General features: G+C 37.6%; 1 protein-coding gene across 15 annotated transcripts in view; it reads right to left on the bottom strand.

Moving 5' to 3' along the window:
• The window catches only part of DLG1 (discs large MAGUK scaffold protein 1), a 139,110-nt gene that overhangs the window by 106,254 nt on the left and 10,411 nt on the right, over window positions 1-22,445 (bottom strand). For 13 of the 15 annotated variants that reach the window (XM_064385734.1, XM_064385736.1, XM_064385735.1 and 10 more), the window contains exon 3: window positions 19,736-19,902. In XM_064385734.1, coding sequence (XP_064241804.1) covers window positions 19,736-19,902 — 167 coding nt within the window. Of the gene's footprint in view, window positions 1-10,567; window positions 11,146-18,231; window positions 18,310-19,735; window positions 19,903-22,445 lie in introns of those variants that run through there. The other 2 variants (XM_064385748.1, XM_064385750.1) reach the window with 2 other exon arrangements.

The raw sequence follows: 22,445 nt of genomic DNA, 5'->3' as shown, positions 1-22,445 counted from the left end.
AACCTCAACTAAAATTATAGAGGGGTTTTAAACCCAAGTGGAACAATACTACTAGCTTAGAAAAAAAGAAAGGTAAGCAGAAAGTATTACTTTTCTGTATAATTTTGAGAGAATCATAAATCTTGCCTAGTGGAAACATTTCTGATCATCTCATCTGATAAAAGCCACAAAAATAAAAAAATTATAGGGAATAACATCAAGGATAAAGATACTCAGCGGCTTCTATTTGAGAAGCTTAACTGACAAAGCTCTTCATCTTATAAAAAGCAAGCAGCTGAGTTGGGAATATGACATTCAATCTCTGAAAAGATGAATGGCATAGAAACGGCACATAAAAGGCAACTACTAACTATTTAAGACAACACAGGCATTAGCAGACAATTAAATTACCCAGCAGATGTTTGAAAGCAAAGAAAAGAAAGTACTGCAGAACTCATTGCCAAAAATATAAAATCAAAAAGGAACAAAGCAAATCAACAAACCAGGGTCTAAAAAATGTGTAATCACTATCTCAGGAGTGGGACAGCAACTGAGGTGGGCACTTGTCCTTCATGTACAATCATCAAAAAGAATCATTAGGGCTGCAAAAGACCTCAAAGTTCATCAGGTCCAACCATTAGCCATGTTCAGCACTAACCCATATCCCCAAATGCAACATCCACGTGCCTTTTGAACACTTAGAGGGATGGAGATTTCACCACTTCCCCAGGCTCTCTATTGCAGTGCCCAACTAACTGTCCTTTCAGTGAAGGATTTTTCCTAATGTTTAACCTAAGCCTCATCTTAAGAGGAATTACCAGTCATAGCTGGAAAGGATCCACAAAGCTTACCCACAAGTCCAGCTCCATTTCCAATGAGTACTTATACTCTGAAAAATTCAGTTTGCATCACCTACTACCAGAGCATCAGAGATTCAGATCAACTCAAGGCTTCCCCTGGGCATATTAACTATTGGTTAAAGAAAGGCTGATATAACAACAAACAGAAAGGGGAAAGGCAAAGGGAATGAAAACTACAAAAAACTTAATGCATTTGTGCACTGCAGTGTTGGGCAGCATCCAACAAAGCCATACAACACAGAATGCAGGCAAGAAAGTTTTCACATTCCTTGTGTGTTTATTTGATGCTGTAAGGGAAGTCATCAGAGACTTGAAGACACTTTCATAGCACTTGGATTGCTGAGGACACACAAGTTTCAGTTAAGAAAGGAAGAGATACAACCAATACTTGCCAGAGTTCTCAAAAGCCCTTTAAGACATTTCAGAAGAAAAGCAGAGATCACCAAAAGAAAAATGGTTTAGTGTCACCCATTCTCATATTACAGAAAATCATTAACTGGGCTAATGAAAGCTGGGATAATCCAATTTTAATGAAAATTACCATATGCATATATTTGTATGAGGGATGTGGACGAATATTAACTATATAAAGGAATTTCCAAAATAATACAGGAATATAGAAAAAAAATGTAATACGAACAAGATTTTACAGCTTCATGATCAGCAAGTCAACAAATGAACATCAGCTCTGTAACCTGTAGTTAACCCTTCATTTCTTTCTACCATTCAAAAGAACATCCTCACCTACTTCAAATGTCAGAGGGACAAGGAAGCTCTGCAGATTCTGGGCAGCAGATCCCGCAGTGCCCTGGGTGTGTGAAGCTGAGCAGAGCACACTGAACACAGCAGAGGGCAGCAGCTCTCCACTGCCGCTCGGCTGCATGTCCCTGCTGCCAGCAGCAGCCTTTAGAGGGAACAATGCAAACCCCTGAAGACGAGAGTATATTCCTGCTTCAGAAGTCCTTCTTTTACACAAGCACACTTCACTCTCTACAAACACAAGAGAAAAATCACTCTGGTATGCAAGCATCGGATCTGAACTGAAAACAAAACCAGAGAAGAAACAAGTTGGCTCTATCAGAAAGGTTTCATCTCCTTCGTTGCAGTCACAATCTGGTGCCCAAGTTGTTTCAATGTGCTGTTTATAAATTGCAGAACACTGGTGAGCCAATGCACAGAACCTAAATTTTATTTGAGTCCCTGAATGAACAGATGAAGACACATTTCAATTAGAGGTAGAAAAAGTAAAGGTTTCAGATTGCCAGTTAGCAGTCACTGAGTTGAAACAATCCTATTTTGAAATTAACTTTCCTGTTTACAGATATCAGATGTGTACTTTTCCAATCCCTGTGACAGCAGAGATACATGAGAATATGCTACAAATGGTGCTTAAAGGATTTGAGATGACTAAAAATCCTTCATTTTGGATCTAACCCAATCTGATGCTTTTTGTTCAAAATGCAAAGTGAGACAGATTTTTCTGCTAGGTCTCTCACACAATCTAAACACATAATAAACAACTTAATATGATCTTTAAAATCATCTAGCTACATCCTAATGAGCTTGTGTTATCTACATTATTGTTATAAAAGTCTTTTATTAACTAATTACTTTAGCAGCAAGGATCCTTTTGATTTCCAGCTTTAATTTATTTTGGCTTAATTCTTATTGTTCCCATTTCAGCATCATCTCATTTGAAAACTCACTACCATCTTTTAGAAACATATTCCCTAAGCCATCAAGACAAATTCTTCCAGCATTTTTTTCCCTGCCCCTCCTTCCCAGACAGCACTTCCCTCACCACTCCACTAGTACTTCCAGCTGTTCATGTGCAATTTGCAGTGGCCCTTATATAACACACTGTAAAACAGAACTTTTCCATCTCCTCAGAATAGCCTGATGGCCTCCAAAGAGTATTTCAATGAATCAAAATAAGATCAGGAACAGAGTTATAAAGACCTTGCAGCTTCTAGCCCAACTAGAGACTTCTTTCCAGTCACCTGAATCATAGCTTCTGGCCTAAAACCAGCTGTGTACAACAGATCCTGTAAACGACCTACTAAGAAGTTAAGAAATCAAGAATTTGATCAATTTTTCACCATACAAGTGACATTTATTGCCAGGAAATTTTCTACAAACAGTTTTCAAGATGCATTTATTCAAAAAAGATCACTAAGTTAACTACATATTCTCTCGCCATTTCCTTAGCCTGAAGAAAGATGAAACCCAGCAGGTAAGAAAGATTTCATGTAACAAATAGTTCTCCTTTTGCCTTCTTGAGTAACTGTTATTATAAAATTTAATTACAAATTGCAGCAGAAAGGTGGTTTGCTTGGGGATTCTTTTTAAAATCAACTGCAACAGCATCATCACTTCAAACTGCAGAATTATTAAAATTACTTAAATTTCTTCTTCAAGTCTGAAGTTATTTTGAGGAGAACTGTACCTGAATTAACTAACTAAAGCTAAAGCAACCAAAGCAGTAGATTTTTTCAGACTCAGTCATGTGATATATACTTGCATTTTACCACATATGAATGGCTTAGGTTTTGGAGGTTTTTTTTCCCAAGTAGAAAAACAGCAGACTGAAGAATCAAGACAGAAGTCTCCTTCTAGGTAAAACACATACAAAAACATATACTACAAGTCAAATGTGTACAATTTTGAATTACTACATATTTTCAAAGAAATAATGAGCATACAAAAGCGAAAGGCCATCTTTTAATTACAGGAGAAAGATGGACCAAGTTCATCATTATAACACTCTATCTACAGAGTGTTATCTAAGTCCAAGAGCCTTATAAGAATGCAAGAAATGACTCTTCCATTCTGGATTCAGTGCTACCACTTTTGGCCAACTCACCACCCCAGCAGCTGGAAAGAAAGAGGAGTCTTTGGAGTTTGCTTAAAAGAAAAGCTCTGGAGCTCGAGGTGCAAGATGTGCAAGTGGTGTGTCACCTACACAATGTGCAAATCACTCCTCAGCAGTGGTGTTTTCCCCAGGTAATCAAGGCACCCCAAATGCAGGTGGCTAAATGCAACTAACACACAATTTTTCCAACAGGCAAGAAATAACAGCCAGAGAAGTGAGAATTCTCTGCAGTGGTTCTCCATCTCAATGGCACATCTGAGAGAGCTGTGAATGAAGGCTGGCACAGGCAGCCCCACCAAGGCAGGAGCAAAAATGTCCTCAACCAATCTTATTTGTGGCACAAGTAAAGTCACTGTTAGAGCACAAAGACTGAAAGAAGGAAGTAATTATTGTTCTAATGTTTTCATAGCTCACAGGGTAGGGAATCATTCATCCAGGCAATATGGGTTTGTCACTAAAACCCCCTAAGGCCTGTTCATTCTTTGTTGGGCATTTAGATGAATTCAGAAAATGCTGATGATTCCTGCCCACACTGACCTTTAAGACAGCAGCTCTCAGTTATATTTTAAGTATGCATTGGAATTTCATCAAAGAATGTCCTTCTCTCCTCCAAACTAAGATATGGCAGCATACGGTCATCAAAGAAACATATCTTATAAACACACAAACCTAACAAGGTTGAATATCCCTTAAATACTGATGTTCTCCACCTGAATATGTTTTCAAAGTTTTTTGGGGGTTTTTTTGGTTTGTTTTTTTTTTGGTCTGGTAAATACCAGTCCTAGGAATGAGATTCAAGTAATGTTATTCCCACTTATGAAAGTATGAGTAATACCCCTGACAAAACATCAGACTATGATTAAGCCTCAAATAAAGTGCAAAAACACCCCTCATATTAACAAAGCCCTGGTGCAATGCACTGCATTGACAAAAGAAGTGATCAAGCACAGTGCTGGCTGGCTAGTAAAACAAATCTGACTAGCAGCATACCAGATAATCAGCCAGTGAGCTCAGCCATCCTGAAATCTCACTTCAAATAAGCAAGGAAGCCTTTTGGGGTTTTTGCCATCAAGAAATCTAAGCTAGCTCTATCTACTGAAGGAATCGTGTTGGAGACCATATGCCCAACTATGAACAACCCTACATTTATTCACCCACTGTTTTCTCCCACTGTTTTCATTACAACAGGAAACTATGCCAAAGCTGTTCACTCAGAGGGTCCAGTTCCATGAGCAGCAGCCAAACTGAGCAAACAGTTTGATTCTGCTGCAGAGAATCACTCCTCACCTTCTCCTTCCTGAAGTGTTGAGCTGTTAAGTCTCACCATTTTACCTGCCTTTCCACAGGCATCTGAATCACTTCAACTGCTCAACAGTTAACAACTCTCCATCCCAGCAGCTATCTTCCAATTGGTCTAGTGCTTGTTTGACTTTTCCATGAGCTGTTTGCACTCAGTAGCCAGCAGAAAAGCATAGAGTTCTAGCAGGTTCCTAGCAGGTGAGCAGTGAACAAAATGGGGTTAGAAGCATTCTCAGCAGCACCAGCTGGGTTTCACAGTCACTCATGCAGCCATAGATTGAATTCTTTTCCCGAAGTAAACAAGGTCAGCAAAGCAAAAGTGATCAAGACTGAATGCTTCACCACTCTGCTGCCACTAATACCTAGAAAATTACTCAGGTTATGATCATCAGCTCCTCTGAAATAAATCCACACAGTTCCAGGCAGGCAAATGGATTTACCAAGATGCTTTGAAGGGGTCTTACTTGTAGGACTGATTTCAGAAAGTTATTCTCCTTTTTTACTACTGTTTTCAGCATCTCCAGTCTGAACATGTTCCACACCATGTTCTCAGAGTCAGTCCAACTCCCTGGTGCAATAACCAAATATAAGCCATTTGTCATTTATTTCTAGTATTAATTAGCAGCTTTTTCATTTAAAGCAGAAGGAGAAATAAGTACAAACACACACAATAACACAAGAGCTTCATGTAAAATTCATCAACTTCATATAAACACCTCGGGTGCCTGATATCCAGTTTCTTGGAGCAAACAAACTCCAACAAATACCAACATCACTGATGCCAGCATGACTAACTACACAATCCTATTAACTTCTGTATCTATTAACCCTGTCTGCTTGCAGATATTAGAGAGAGCACGCAAACACAAGTAAACAAAGATTCACTTGGAAGATGCTCTGTATAAAAAGCAAACAGCACAGATTTATACCTTTGGTCTGTATTCTATGTACATTTTGATGAGACTAGATAATTCACCTAAGGGAAAGCCAAAGAATACTACAGAGCAAGTGCCTCTGGCTCAGGAAGTTCTTGAGTCTTGAACTGCTGTTGGTTGGGAGAATACCAAATAACATGTTAACAGAAAGAGAACTCTGAAATCCAGAGAACTCCCTTAGAAGTTAAATGCAGACAGTTTATTATATCCTTGTAATCCATACACAGTAAGAACGTGAACTTCTACTAATGATTTGCCTTAAGTTAGTCAAAATTTTCTCCTATTTCCTCATGCAGCATTTCAGATTTTGCATATCAGGTCCCTTCATCATTTCCTTCACCATCACTCTCTGCCACCTGCATAACTCTTGATGTCATCAGTAAACTCCTTGAAACATACTCGTCTTCAAAACTCTGAGAAACCACTTTCAATTCCATCCATAGAATCCAAAACATAGTATTTTTTAATTTCTTTAGCTACAACCTCTAGAACCACCAGCAATCTGTTGTTGCACTGGGTTTCTCTATTTGCCCTGTAGATATCAGAAGCATGACCCTCTGCCTAAGTTCAAAACCTCAAACTTTTTATAGAGCTGTTCAAAACCACAAATACAGGCAGCTGGGACATCGTTTATCCTGGCATGACCACCAGGTCAGTATTATCAGCATGTATTCCTCACCGATTTGGTCAAATACCCTTTAAACCCAATGTGGCAAACTTTCCTCACACCCTTGGTCTTCTATTCCATATGAAAGCTGGCCAATCCTTTAGATTGCAGACAACCATCCTCGATTTTGACACCTCCCAACTATCTAGTAGGCAGCTGTTTCTCTGTCATTGCATTATACATCAAGCTTACATGCAAGAGCAGTATCACTCATCTGCAGATGCTGCCAACATTAGAGTTGCACCATTTTTTCCCTTCCCAAAGCTTTTATGACTGATTCTGCACCCTTTTCTTCAACACTGTAACCAGATGACATAGCAAAGGCAAATGATTTACTATTAGTATTATTCAGCTGGCTCACCAGGTAACTATGATTTATCCAATCAAATATGTTTGGAAAGCAATTTGCTTTTTATTGAGGACATGGAATATTGGCAAAATGAAGTCCTTGGCCAAAACCCATTATGACACATCATTCACATATGCCAATTTGGCAGAGCTGTTGTGTACTATTAAGTACTAAAAGTATTTCTTAAGCTTTCAGTGTAAAAATTGCCCATATAACTCATTTACATCTCATCAACAATTTTAAACTCAAAATTCTGCATTTTGCTCCTCCACTTAAGAAAACAAATTCATTTGGGCCCACCAAGTAATTTCTCCATCAAGTTTATAGATAAAAGCTTAGCTTTTCGCTGTTCCTGTTTTCACACAATTGCCTCTCACATTTTATTTCCTACCAACATTGAGGTTTTCAGGTTTTATGCACACAGTACATAATACTGTGTGCATAAAACCTGAATAATACAGAAGGTTAAAACTTGCATTGCAACCTCTATGTTTCTTCAAACACTTGTTAGAGCTGGAATATAGGAGCAAGTGCAGTGGAAAACCATCAGGATGGTCACTTGGCTGAAGCACAATGAAGAAAGGTTCAGGAACTGGGCTTGCTCAGCCAGAGAAAGGCCCTGGACAGAGCTGATATCAGCCTTGTCATGTATAAGAAGAGACACTAAGAAAACAAAACTGGGCCCTTGTTCACAGCAGGAAAACAAAACCAAATCAAAGCCCTCAGTGACGTGGTCTAAATTGATGCTACCCCTCCTTTAAGCAGTTGGTTGGACAAGATCACTTTCAGTGAAAATTCAATTGTGTACAAATCATTTAAGCTGAGGCAAATTCCAAAACCTCACTATAACAACAATGGGACTCTGAACTACAGTGAAAGGAACAGCCTAGTGAGGAAAGCTGCAGGAATCACACAAACTCAGTGTCACCTTCCCCACCTGAGCCATGCCAGCTGTAACTGTGCTCCTGTGCTCAGGCTCCTTGCAGCCACGTATGAGCTCAGACCCACAATTTATGAGGTCTCATGGCTTAAGTTTTACAACTTAGGAAAAAACCCTTCACCTTTCTTCCCTAGTAACAGGTTGATGCATTATACATTTCTCCTGTCCTGAAATACTGGAGTTTGGTTACTGTCAGAAACAAAGACTGCACCACATTGATACTGCTCTAGAGCAGTCCAAGCAGGATGCTTCTTAGGATTTTGAAATAAAAATGGTACAAAACAACTGTTGTTTCACACTTGTCAGGCCAAATATATTATTTAAAGCTATTCTAGATCATTGTCATTTTAAATTCAACTCCTTTACTGGAAGTATACTATGGAACAAAGTTAAGAATGACTGCTAAAAATTGTTTTTTCTGGAAGAATCAACGACTTTTCATATTCTGTATTTTTAAGTGCCATGAACTCATTTAAAACTGTGACTTAAATAAAAATCATTACTGTAAGCTCAGCCCACGTGCCTGCTCTTAATAGTATCCATGGTTGCAGTGATGCAAATTGGCCTACCTACATCAAACCAATGTGCCCACATAGAAAGGAAAAAATACTGTATTAATCAGTATTCTTTGCACTAGATTTGGGCAAAGTAAACCGGTTAGAACCTTTGAAGACAGGACAGAAATTAGTTCAATGACCTGTTCACCTGTTGTGACTAGATCTGAACTAAGCAAAACAGGAATACCAAAGATCAAATAACAAAAGACTTCTGAAATCCACTAGAAAATTCATCTCACTGGCCAAATTCTTCTCCAGTCAGAAAAGAGTAACAATGAATTGTTTCAAATATGCCTGCACTCAAGGTAGAGAAAGGGGGAAGCATTTAACATTTTTCCTAATCCTATCATACATTACATTAATGCTGATTTCAAAATTGCCTTACTTACATGCACTGATTTTTCTTGAGATGTGAAATATAGGTTTATGCACAAAACCAAGGAATGTACTTTTCATCAGACTACGACTTTCAAGTAATTAGATACACACAGGTAGACAGGGAAGCACACAATTCTTTTCTAAGCCCCACTGTAAATAAAGAGCTTTAGTTGAAGCTACAAGGTAGTACAGCAGCATTTAGTAAAATGAGGCCAAAAGCTCACCAGAAGCAGGCAGGAAGGATGAAGTGCTGATAACTCCAGGTGGAAATGGACCATCACTCTAACCCATGTAAGAGTTAGAGTGTGCCCAGAGCTGATCTCTCCCTCTCCTGTGCAACATTTCTGTGAGCAGTCTTACTTTCTTAGCAGCACAGTGCTAGGCTAATCATACTAATAAACAACTCTTTTTTTCCACAGAATGTTTTCTGTTGGCTCAACTTTCCATATAAATTGTCTTTCTGCCCCTTAGACAAGCAGATACGTGAAGGTGAATAAATGCACAAAATGAAACTAAAGATATGCATTTTAGTTATAAAAATGAGAACTCTGCCTCTTTTAAAATAAGTACAGTAAAATTAAGGTACATATCAATATAACTGAAATGAAGCAATCAATATCCAATCCCAATCTCACTGTACAAAAGTGAATATTCTAAAATAAATAAAGCTGAAATGCCTCAAATTAATATCACTCAAACATTATTTAAAAGGGTATATTTAACTTCCAAAAGAACTGTGACAGTTCAAACACCAGAAAGACTCCATTCTAGTGAGAGACAAGATAATTTCATTCATTCCAGTCAGCCTTTGCCTCCTTGTGTCAAAAAAACCCAGAAAGCATCTTTCCTTTTGTAAAAGCTATCATTAAATTCACCTAATATTCTTAAAGATGTTTAATTTTATTCTACTTCTAGAGAAGGAGAAGCTTGTATAAGCAAGTTTTATGGTTTCAAATTATCCAGAAGAATGCTAGAAGTTAAATCAGTCTGTCAAAAAAAATTTAACTAGCAACTGTCTCAACATCCAGGGAAAGGGGAGCAATACAGAACAATTTTACTACTTGAAGAAAAATAAAAGCCTCCAAAAAACCGAACTCACCAAGTCCATATTTCACAAGCCAATACTAATATATTATGCTTATGCATCAGATTTTATCTTTAGCAGTTACAAGTGGACTGCATTAAAAACAAACTTACATAAAACTTTATCCTAGCACAGAAGTAATGACACTAAGTTATCTGGGTGTCTTCACCTCAAAGCAGCAAGATGTCAAAATAATAAAGCACCTTGAAATATATCCATCCCTAACACGACTTGCCAGATTCATCTTCTCTTTGATGATTATTTTAAACATGTCCTGATAAAGGTTATGTAAAACATCATTTGAAATTTCTTATTCTGGAATAAAAAGCAAACTACTATTTTATCACATTTAAAGAGAGTGATTTTTTACAAAACAGTGCCTTACTGCAGAATGAGAGGGAAAAAAAAATCATTCTACTACACTTTTCAATATGTGCATAATTAGCTCTTCAAAGCATTAACATCTATGATTGTTCTTAGCAACAACTACAGAATTTATTTTGACGATCTGTGCAGTTTAAAGTTTAAAAAAGATCAACACTAGAAAACCATCAAGGCATTTTCATCACAGGCAGTAAAATCTGGAAGAAAGATTCAATAAGAACTTCCGAGATTGTCGGCATTAATCAAAAGCTTTATCGTCTTACCTTTGTTGTTACAATGCATAAGCAATCCATCGTTTCAGCATAGCAGGTATATGTCCAAACATTTAAAAGGTTTATTTTCAGTCACAGCTAAACACCATCTCAACAGAATGAGAAAAAGCACACTTATTTAATAGTCAAAACAGTTGAGTGAGTGCCAGGTTTCCCTTTGGATTCATTCAGAGGTAGAAACACCGTGGAGAAAAAGCAGCAGGCTAAAATTCAAATGCTTTAAGTTTCATGAAAAATTCTTAACCTATTTTGGTTATCTATATCTGAAAAACTTAAATGTATCCTTACAAATATTCTCCAAAAGATGTCAAATCCTCTTCCATACCAGTTAAGTACCTCTCCGTATTCTATTTCATATACTCCTCTGTCAGGATTACCTAACACATGAGCATCACAGGGAATCATTTGATGAAATGCAATACAAAATTATTTTACAGCAAAAAATCTCAATTCAGCTTTTCTTAGCTGGCTAGAATTTCTAAAATGAAGCGTTTGTTCAAAAATAGTTTTGGTTGCAAACAAGTATTTCTCCTCTAACGTCATTTCAGCATTTGCAGACTGCAAAATAACTGATTTCCTAAGCAGTAATGAATGGAATATTCCATGTAGATCAGGGAGAGGAGAAAGTGGCAAGGAAAGAGTAATGCATATTGCAAGAGAAATGCTATTTTGAGCCTTGAATTAACCTAGAATTTCATTTCCTTTTGTAAGGCTGTAATGCGGTGACAAGGCAAACTTTGAATGTGCAGGCATTGTCTTCTCAGCCTAATTAGCACAGCTGGGAAAAGTCTAATTTTTGGGCACAAACAACCTCCTGTGTACTGTGAAACACTAACCTGACAGTTATTGGTAAGAACCTTTTTACATTAATTTCCCACAAGAGGCATTGAAAGCAGCTTGTAAACTCAGTTCCCACTATCTCGTCCTGTTAGGTCCCCCACTAACACCTTTGCTGCAAACACAATGAAGTACATCAAAAAGACTCTATGAGTAATTTCAAGCTATTAAATCTCATCTGTATCATTTTGTTTTTGCCCCAAGGTGTACAACTGACTGTATTTTGCACCAAAACAACTCCAGAATATACTGTGTATCTAGAGCACTCCCTCTAAACTTTCTGCAACTTTGCTCCCAGCTCTTCCATATGTACTGGGAGAAATGATGATGTGTGAGGGCTGCTGGGGTGGGAAGGGGGTATATAAGGAAACTAATCTTTCCAAAATCACATATTTTATTTTATGGGCAGGTGATATCTTTACAGGACAAACATGAATGGAATTTTAAAATTAATCTTACACCATTCAACCACTAAGATGATGATTTTTACCTTGTATGTCTATGACAAGCTAGAGATAGTTTTCATTTTTACACTGTCTATAAAATATGTGAAGAATTTCTGCTGTGACCACCTAGGTGAAGTTCTCGCTGCTGCAAAGCATCAGTGGGAAAAATATGCATCTTTCAGACTGTTGAAACTGGCTGAACCCAGACAGAAGGCTAAAAGTTCTAACTTCAAAAAACAAAAAAGAACAAATTAGGCTGATGAAACATTCCTGTGTCAGAAAAGAGAGGGAGGGATTATCTTCACAGCTGAATGCACACGAGGTATCTCAAAGAAATTCTTGAATTTCCCAAGTACTCTTTTAGGACGACTATAACATTTGGAGAAATTAACAAAGTGCAAGTACCTAAAAGTTTTTCTTAACTAAGGAAATGCATTTTTAGGTAACATTTTGGCACATGTCCAGCATCTAGGCCAGACACATCTTCAATGACTAATACAAGATATGCAGTCAGCCCAAATGTCTATTTCTTGCACAAACAGCTCCAGGAACACCAATAGCACATGGAAACTTGGCTTGTCCCTCATGCTCTATCCTGAAGGGCAAAGATTAACAATCCTGCTCACCACTGAAATTTCTCTCAGCCACCTTGGTACAAGATTAAGCTTCTGCAGATTAATCCTGGCTACAATTAGCTTATGTCAAGAATCAATCACTTTTGTTCTCAATTTTTTTTTTTGTTCCATTGCCTTCTTTGGGATACTTTTAGAACTAAGGGTCATTATCATATCATTTTTCTCCTCTCCCACTTGGCACCCAAGAGCCATTAGTCGTATCATAGCAAGCATGCAATGAACTTCCCTCAAACTCTGATGCAGACTGAGATGTAGAAAAGACCAATCCAGGGAGGTGAGGAAAAAGCATTTCTTTGCCCAGGATTTATGATCAAGCTGCTCACCATGAACAGGCACTCTAAACACTTCAGAGCAGACAGAAAGTCATCTCACAACAAGTGTGTTTGAAATGTAGTACCACATGCACTGCACCAATCAGAGCAGGATGCACAACCAAGGTACATTAGAGCCCTTCACCAAGCTCTGCACCACTATGATGGATTAAAAGTCCTTCTGGTAACTGTACATGCTTCTCTCAAGACCCATCTTCAGCTAACAATGTACACACAGAGGGGAAAAAACCCATACCAATAGACCAAAAGATTTTGTGGCAAACACCAATACACGTTTTCATAAATATAGTGTACAGAGAGATAAGTACTCAAAGATAAAAAAAGTGTTTCCTAACCCAAAAGCAGTTTCTGCAAACTTATCACTGGAAATACTGTATATAGAAGAAATAAATGTTCAAAATATATTGACCAATGCTCAAACATTCAGGAAGCTTAGCATTTTCATATTCTTGAAAACAAATCATAAAACTCCTTGAATGAGCAAGTATGTGTAAATTTTGGAGATGACAAGAAAGTTTTTCAAAGTGAGATATAGGTAAAAAATCCAGAAGTAAAACTACTGTAATTAAACAATTTCATAAAATAACTTAGAACCTTCCTTCCTCTATATTGTATTGTCAGAAGGAACAGAAAGATATTAAAGAACACAACAAAACCTGAATCATAATCATGAAATGCATGAAGTCATCCTTTCATGCACGGAAGAGTAAGACACTTTCACATAGTCCTGTTAGTCATTCAAATAACTATCATTCTATTGAATTTGTGAGAAACATTGTGATTTTTTCAATGTAATTCGTTCTTATTAAAAATAAATCTTTCTGTCCTGTCAGCTCCAAGTGATCTCAGTAACAACCAGTAACAACTATTCTGTACAGCTTGGCCAGAAGGCAAAAATGCATTTCCATTCACCACTATTCAAGGCATTAATATTAAAAGAAAACAGATGATTCTGACACAAAGGTAACAGATGGGTTTCTCTTTCCTTGAATTACTTTTGAACTCTTTCAGGTTATGCTTGGCAGTCACTTTTTGTACCTTCATAGGCTTTTTCTTTTTCCAGTGTGGCAGATTCTATCTACAAAGCCACCAGTTAACTAAATAAAGGAAAAGTCACGCACAGATAAACTACGCATAGATATAAATCATGCAAATGAAAACAATGTTTTGGAAAAATACTGATTTTGCAGATAAATAATTTCTTCATCTATCCACAAATCTAAAAGTGCATGTGGTTATTTAAATGCTAATTTGCTCTTGGATTCTATGAGAAAAGCCACACACCACAGAGCTGTCACAGGTGTAACCAGAGAAGCAGGCTCAGCTCAGCCTCACAGGGGAATGTCAAATGCCCAACCTCAGCATATTTGAGGAGACATATCAAAGACTCAGTAAAGATCAAGCACTATCATATCTGCAAGCATTTTCTCAGGTACTTTAGTAAAGAAAGCACTAAAAGTGTAAGATGTCATAATTTATACAGCTACCTTTGAATCTGGCTGCAAGATGTAATTATTACAAGTTTATATAAAACAATAAGATTTTTAAGTGAATTTGTGAGTTGTCTATTTACTTCTAAATTGAGAAATTTGGAAATAGCAGGGTTTTATTGCTTGTGTATACATCCTGAACTGAGCATCGGGATTTCATTTATTTGCCTTTGAATTCACTTTAACCAGAAGCCTGCCCCTGAAAGACTTTTTCAGCTTTGGTTCAAGATTTACATTCTTTTCCTTGTACAAACAGCCTGCATTTCAAGTACTGAAGGCAAAATACATAGCAAGCCAAATACCATTTCCTGACTGTAAAGTTAACACAGAGAAAGCAATGAAGCTCCTGAGCAACACAGGACTGTTCTAGCAGCTGGAATAGAACAAGTACATTGTGTGCAGAGAAGGAGTTGATATAAATAATGGGCAATGCATACATACAGATACAGGATAAAGGACCAGTGAAGTGACAAGGAGCACCACAATCAGACATAGCATATCATCAAGATAACCAGTACTGAATCTCTATAAATATTAAGGCAAAGAAGGCATTTGAACATAGTACAACATGTCAGGGATTTTCACTGGAACAGTTTGTTAATACAACAGGTAAGAATGACTTTGTAAAATGAAGGTGAAGATAATGAAGCTAAAATTCAGAAACAGAAAAACAGAACCAAGCATCTTGCACTTTAATAATGTACTCTACATATGCAGGTATCTCCTCACAAGACTTCCACTAAGATCCTGATTAACTGCTTGAGATACCATTCCATTCTGAATACAAACTGGTACTGATTAAACACAGATTTTTTCACTGCACTAGGAACCAAACATCCAAAATTCTTTCCTCCAGACGACATCAGTTTATCTTATTAAGAAGATATACAAACTATCACAATTTTAAAAAGGTTATGAAGATATTACTGGTTGCTTTGTAAACAAAGACAATTCCCATATTGTAGGTGAAAATGAGGCTAGTTTAACTTAATCCCTTTTCAAAATATTCATGTTGACAGATATTGAGCAAAGCAAACTCAAGCCTGCAGCAGGCCTTAACAGCAAAGGAGGTGAACAGGAGTTCCATTAACAGAAACACAGCCAGTAGTAACATATAACTGTGATTTCCCTTTGCTTGACACTTCAAGTAGGGCATCTGGAACACTGCATTCCATTTTGGGGCCTCAATACAAGGATTTTGATAATCTGGAGCAAGTTCTGCAGAGGGTCATTAAGATAGTGAGAGGGTTTTCGGAAGCCCTGACCCTTAAAGAGAGGATGAGGGTAGAGGGCTTGTTTAAGATTGGATAAAGAGTTCAGAACCTAAAAGCAGCCCTCCAGTTCCTGCATTGGGGTTAGCCAGAAGACAAAGCCAGGTCCATGTTGCATGATGGAAAAACCCTAGAAACTACAAATAAATTAAAACAGAAATTTCAATCAAAAACAGGGTGAAGTTTTTCCACCATGAGGATAGTCAAGCATTGGAACTGACTGACCAGAAAAGTTTTGCATTTCCTGTTCTTGAGATTTTCAAGACTTAGCTGGTCAAAATCCTTCACACCTCATAGGTGATACTGAACTATTTTCTGATTGCAAGAAGTTTAGGGAGTTTCCTTTCCGCTCTGCCTTGGCATCAAATTTTAGCTGAAATTGCAGACATATCAGCTGTTTCCTTACTTTCTTTTTTGCTTTCTTTGTATGAAAAAAGAATTTGGCAAAAGGCCCTACAAGAGTGTAAGCTGGTCAGTCTCTACATGCCACACACTAAACACATAGGCATGTGCAGATAGATGGGAAAACCACAGATCAGACCAAAGTCCTTCAGACACCATTACCCACTAAACACAAAGGTGTTCTCATCCAACAGTAAGAGACTCCAGATTGAGTTCCATGTCCTAAAGCAAAAAAAAAATCCTTTGTGACATTGTTCAGTGGGGTTTTTTCCAACATCTAAAATTAACTTTTAAATTCAAGCTAAACAGCAAACAACTTCTCTGGTTTAAAACAATTAAAATACTAATAAAATCCTACATATTTAAAGATAAAAAAGAATGCCACAAGGCTATTTCCACAGCAATACACTACTCAATTAGGTCAGAGATTTCTTGCAGTGATTTCTCTGTGTATTTGTCAAGCAGCAAGTGTCCCACCTACAGATGGCACCACAGATCGCAGCAAGCGGCTCCCGGGGCCGCTCCCGCCGGCTCTGCTCTCACACAGCGCCCAGACCCCGTTCCACATTTGCTCCCTCTGCCAGGCACTCTTGAGCTCCGTATTTAATGTACACGAGGAAAGGGATGAACCATTCGTCCTTTTCAGATTGCATACATTTGGTTTTTTAAACTAGTTCCTAGTAGTGAAAGGATTAACATTCCTTTCCTGCTTTATCACTGTCTTGAATCACTCGCTTTTTAGTGGTTTCCCCCCCATCATTTTGTACTAGAAATTGAAATAAATAAAACTGTTAAATAACGTTCCAAGAAATATAGAGCATGGAAAAGAAAACAGATTGCTGTGAGCAGGAAAACTTGCAAACTGTAGCTCTGACTTTCTCTAATACACAGCCTATGGGGATTTCAAACTCCAGTCTTTGAATTCAGGAGCAGGAAGCAAAAAACAGAAGTAGGCTACGTGCCGTGAGAAGTCCTCAGGCAACCTAAGCTTGTATACCACTATTCTATGTATATACACAAGCACACATTGCTAAAAAGTCATTCCCAAAGTCAGCTGTGTAGAAAGTTCTTGTAATTCAATCCTTAATCTCTTTAGGGGGGCATTATATTCCCACTCTTAAGCACCTCTCACATATACCATCGAAGTGTCAGCTGGAAGAATATTCATTTGGCCCACAGTAACTACAGCAAAAAAATATCAGCAAGGTAAAAGAAACAGGGTTGAAATACATTATTTCAAAGGCTAACAATGTGCAAGCAAGAAAAAAGCCACTCCATTCATGTCACCTGTGGGCTCACCAGCCTGGCAAGACACAGAATAGAGTTAAAAGAATCTCAAAGTGCATGCAACCTGCTTGTGTCTGGTTAATGAACTAACACTGAACTGGACAGCAGCCTCAAAAGTGAGAATTTATTTTTAAAAAGCTAGCTATGAACAAAATCACATATACTAAGCCCAAGTCCCCCCCAGTCTCTAGTAAATTTCAGCAAGCAAAACAAATTGCTTGATTAAACATATGTTGTACTGGAATTATTATGCCCTTGGGTTTATTAAAACCAAATATAAAATTATTTTTTTTAATATCCTCAGTAGCCAAAAAAAACATTACTGAAACCAAAATGCATTAAGTATTAAATAATGATAATATGTATATTGCACATAGCAAGTATGTGCAATAAAAACTGTGAATACATGAGAATTTCTCCTTGTAATTTTAAATTAATTTTTAAATATTGAGGGAAAAGTATTGCCTAGCAGGTATATTAAAAAAAAAAAAAAAACAGTCACTGAAGAAGAAAGAATTAAGGTGGATTGAAACGTACATATGTTTATGTAACAATTCTCATATTTATTTGAAAGCTAAACTAAGAAATTCAGATATATTAGAAAAACAAACATGAAACCAACACCAAACTACCATCTTTCAAATTTGTTCACCTTCCAACTTAACACGGAAACAGTATCCTAACTAATGAAATACAAGGTAACATTTACTGTAAGTGACAGAGACTGGGAGAAAAGCTTGCTTTCAGTTTCACATGAACTGGGATCAACACCAGTATATGCAGCTATGTTTTTAAATACTGGAAGCAAATCTAAAACCTGACCTTCATATACTGCAGGTCAAACACCTGTGATTTTCACATTATACTCAAGACAAAAAATATGAAGGAAGACAGGCAACTTTGTAATAAATGTTCAAGTTCAGGCCACTTGGAAAAATAACAAAATAATCCCCACCATATCAGGCTCTGTTAGGGAACAGCAGCACGACCAGACTGTACTGGAGCAGAGAACAGACATCTCTGGTGAGCTTTCCCAAATCAGGCAATTCCTCCTTTCAGTGCATTAGTGACCTTGCCATGATAACGTGCCTGCTGCCATTGGTGCAGTGTCAAGGACAAGGCCTTGTGTTCCTGGCAGTTCAATTGCACACGAGAAAAAAACCTAAAGATGCAACTTTGTTGCTGTTAAGTTACACCTTCATCTACAACATAGACAGATCCAAGGACAACACTACACTTGTACAGGGCTGGAAACAATTTCTGCAGGGGGCTGGGAGTGAATAATCACAAAGCCTGGACTTAACATCGCACACTGTTCCTCACTTCAGATCTCCCTTTCTCCTGCAGGGGTTCACAAAACATCCTACAGTGGCAACACCATAAAACAAATCTCATAGCAACAAATACGTGCTTCAAGCCCAGTCTGCTAGTATTTGGAGTATATTTACTAATAACAAAATTAGTAGGGACATAAATTCTCGATTCCATTACACTGTTCCTAGGTGTGTTATAGGGATGAAAAAACCACTCCAAAACATTTAAGCCCTTTAAGACCACTATGCTGCCTCAAAAGACCTTCAATAAGGGAGACTGGCCATGTACTGTGCTATTCTGGTGCTCAGAAAAATATTTTAAATGCTTTTTTAAGTCTATTTCCATAGTGTAAGTCTAGCACAACTTGTATAAAAGCAAAATATTATTTTTTTCATATTCAGTCCTTCAGCTGATGTCTCCCCGTGCTCCTCCTGAGCTCTACAATCATTTCATGAAAATGGATCAGCAAAGCACACTGCCTCCAGTTACTGAGAAATCCACACACTTTTCCCAGTGCTGTCAGTTCCCAGGGCACACTTCAAACTAGGTTCACCTCTCTGGGGGCAAATAATAGCTCTAATGCAAAAATATTCAAGCAACATTTTAAGCTTAAACTGAGCAGGGAGATTGTTTTAGTGAAAAATGTACATCAGAGTGCACTTTCCTGATCAGTTTTCTCACCACTCACCAGTGACAACTGGCTGCATATAGTTTTCAAAAACAAGTCCTTCCAGAACACAGATGAAGAAGTAACAGAGAACTTCTTATGACCAGACTGAAAAGGTTACTAATCAGAAAGACACAGCCTCAGATTTCCCAAATAATTAATGAAGTAATGATTCAAGAGTCACAAGTATGGATGAGTATAAGCATACTAAAGCTGTCAGCGAGGTTCCAAAATCAAAGCATAAATCCAACTTAATGGTCACTTAATGGTACATTTGACAAACGAGTTTATAAATTTTTGACTAAGCAAAATGCATACATGTTATTAAACATTTCAATAATTAAATCCCATATGACTATTGATCTTAATAATGTACATATTCTTAGAAAATTAATATTTTATAAAATAAAGGAAACTTCGAGAACAATGTTGAACTAACAGTCTCAACAAGAAAATAAGACAGATTTCTATATCATACCTCTACACTGGGGCTAAGGCTGCTCGGCAATGTTTCTGATGTCACTGTTGTGCTTGGAAGGCTGGAGAAGTCCCAGGTATTCACAGGCTGTATTGGTTCAGATGGCTGAGAGTGATCAATGCATTTTGGATTGTCCAATAAGGTCACTTCATAAAATTCTTGAATATCTAAACATGTAAAAAAATTGTTGTTAGGCTTGATAGTTACTCTAACATTCTGATTTTAACTACATCTTCCTCTTGCAAAACAAATGAGATATGGCTTCATCTGTCATGAGTAAACTCGTAGGGATCACCACAATCACATGAACCTCCCCCAGTGCACACACAGCTCACTCTGTCCCCACTCTGGGCATCTGCCACCAACCCCAGGAGCACAGGCTGCAGCAGGAACAGCAGAAGCACATGAAATGACTGCAGTGGAATAGTGGAAGGGATGGGTGTCTATGTTTCAAGCTCTTTTAAGCCCAATTTCAACTAATGTAGCCTTTGGTTAGCTGAAATCCACTGTTCAAGGGCAATATTAGAAGGTCTATTTTGTACATGTTTCAATTAAATGACCACAGGAACAGAAGTATACTGATGAAATCAGCAAGAGAGAGAGAGGCTGCAAGATAGGGAAGGGAAAATTGATTAGGATAAGTCATCCTCTGCTTTTTCAGTCTAAGTGCCAGAAATAGGATGAAACTTAACAGTATGAATTACCAGCCATAGTTATGAACTAATTAACAGCTTTCTCTATAGCCCTTTCAGCTGGAAACTTCTGGGAAACAAAAATTTGGCTGTATTACCTTACTTATTGACATCCTACTCCATGAAGCATCAATAAAAATTACACACTATAAAGAAGGACCAAAGGTGCTCCTATGAAGTATAGGTGTATTGAACTTGCTCCCACAACTGCAATCACATCCATAAACACACACATTAAAAAAAAAAAAAATCAGAAAAGGTACAGGCTAAGGGAAGGGCAAGAAGTTGTCCTGTAAAGCTTTTATCTCTTATTCAAAGTAAAAATCTGCTAAACAGATTTGCAAACTCTTGATTTTTAATCACACCAACTTCATAGAAGATAAACATACAAGCACAGTAAGCCAAAGGAAATAAGACCCAGCCATGAGTAAAGAGTCTAAGCCACAGTTTTGTAGCTTTCCAGCAACAGCCCAGAGTCAGCAACAGTGGCACAATAACCAATTCCTTTATAGAGCCACCCCACAAAAGAAAGACTACACAACTAAAAGTTGCAACTACTGTTGCTGGCACTCCAGCCTTACGTGCTCTTACAGACTTTGCACTTCTGCTCTCTACCAGCTCAGAAAACTGAAATTCTCAAATTCCATTTGTATCTTTCCTCTGAGCAAGAGTCAAATTCCTACCAACAGCTTACATTAATTTTTAAAGTTATACTTGCTCTTAGTGCAGCTGATTGGAAGAAAGAGCAGCGAGGGTTGCAGAAGACGTTAAGTGACCTAGATATACAGGAGCAAAGCAGCCTAAGAGATACAAATTGCCTTTAAATCTATCTTTCACATTAGCTCCCTCAGTTGCAAATTTGTCTTGTAGCTGCATTAACATCAATACATCAATCAAGCACACCCAGTAAAGATTTTTTCCCCCCCTGACAGAGAGTACTTTGTGTATTAAAATAGGCAGTGGTTTAAGTTGATTCTATAGCTGCAATCCACAGCAACCAAGCCAGGAAGATCACTACATTATTTATGGGAAGGGGTTATTTGTGCAACTGTTTTGCAACAGAAATCTAGGACACTGATTTTCAATTCTGCTACTATTCTTTTAAGTCCTGCCAGTGGAGGTAGCCATTTATTCCTCGTGCACAGCTCTCATTTCAAAAAGCACAGCATTTCCCATACCTCACCTCCACTTCTCCATAGAGAACACCACAACAGACTTCCTACTGAAAGATGGCAAGACATAATATGCACCACTTAATGAGGGATTAGTTTATGTTTTCCCTGGAGTTGCTCCAAATCCACAAAGTTTCTAGAAACTTGGTGTCTATATGATATTATCTACCTTCTAAAAATAAGTTTCCATTTTTACTGCTCAGAATGCAAGCATTAAGTATGTACAAGTATAGGCAAGCCACCTATGAACCCTGAACACATTAGGTCCACAAGAATAAAACCTGACAGTTACACTCTATAAAGCCTAGACTATATTAAATTAAACCTAAAAATTCCTTCCTATTGTCTACAGCTACATATCAGCTCACAAAAATATTTCAACACACTTGAATATGTACTGAACACACGGTGATGATGTGAGAATGCATTAGCTATGGTAAGTTCTAACGTTTTTCTGATTATTACAAATAGCAGGTAGTAAAATACTAAGTTTTTATTGTATTTATGGTCAGATTCCTGCTTCAAGCTAGGATGTGTTATTTTTATATTACAGCATTTTTCTCCTATATTAATTCCAAGAGAGATGATATCTCAAACTAAGTTACAAAAAACTGATTCAAACCAGGTATCGCACAACACTAAAAGGAAACACAGATGGGGAACATTTAGAAACTAGAGGAGAACATTAAAAGAACAGCTGAAACTTGAAAAATAGGAGCCCACAGTTTTAGGAATCCAAAGTGACAAAAAGTGATGAATGGTAGGCAACAGAGAAAACCATCCTGGAATTTGGTCTGCCTACAAGTAAAACTACATGAAATATCCAAATCAAAAGTATGTTTGACA

This window comes from Passer domesticus, chromosome 11, assembly GCF_036417665.1.
Source record: "Passer domesticus isolate bPasDom1 chromosome 11, bPasDom1.hap1, whole genome shotgun sequence".
NCBI classification, from domain to species: Eukaryota; Metazoa; Chordata; class Aves; order Passeriformes; family Passeridae; genus Passer; species Passer domesticus.
The sequence above is the reverse complement of the archived record's forward strand: the minus strand, read 5'-3'. Positions and strand labels throughout refer to the sequence as shown.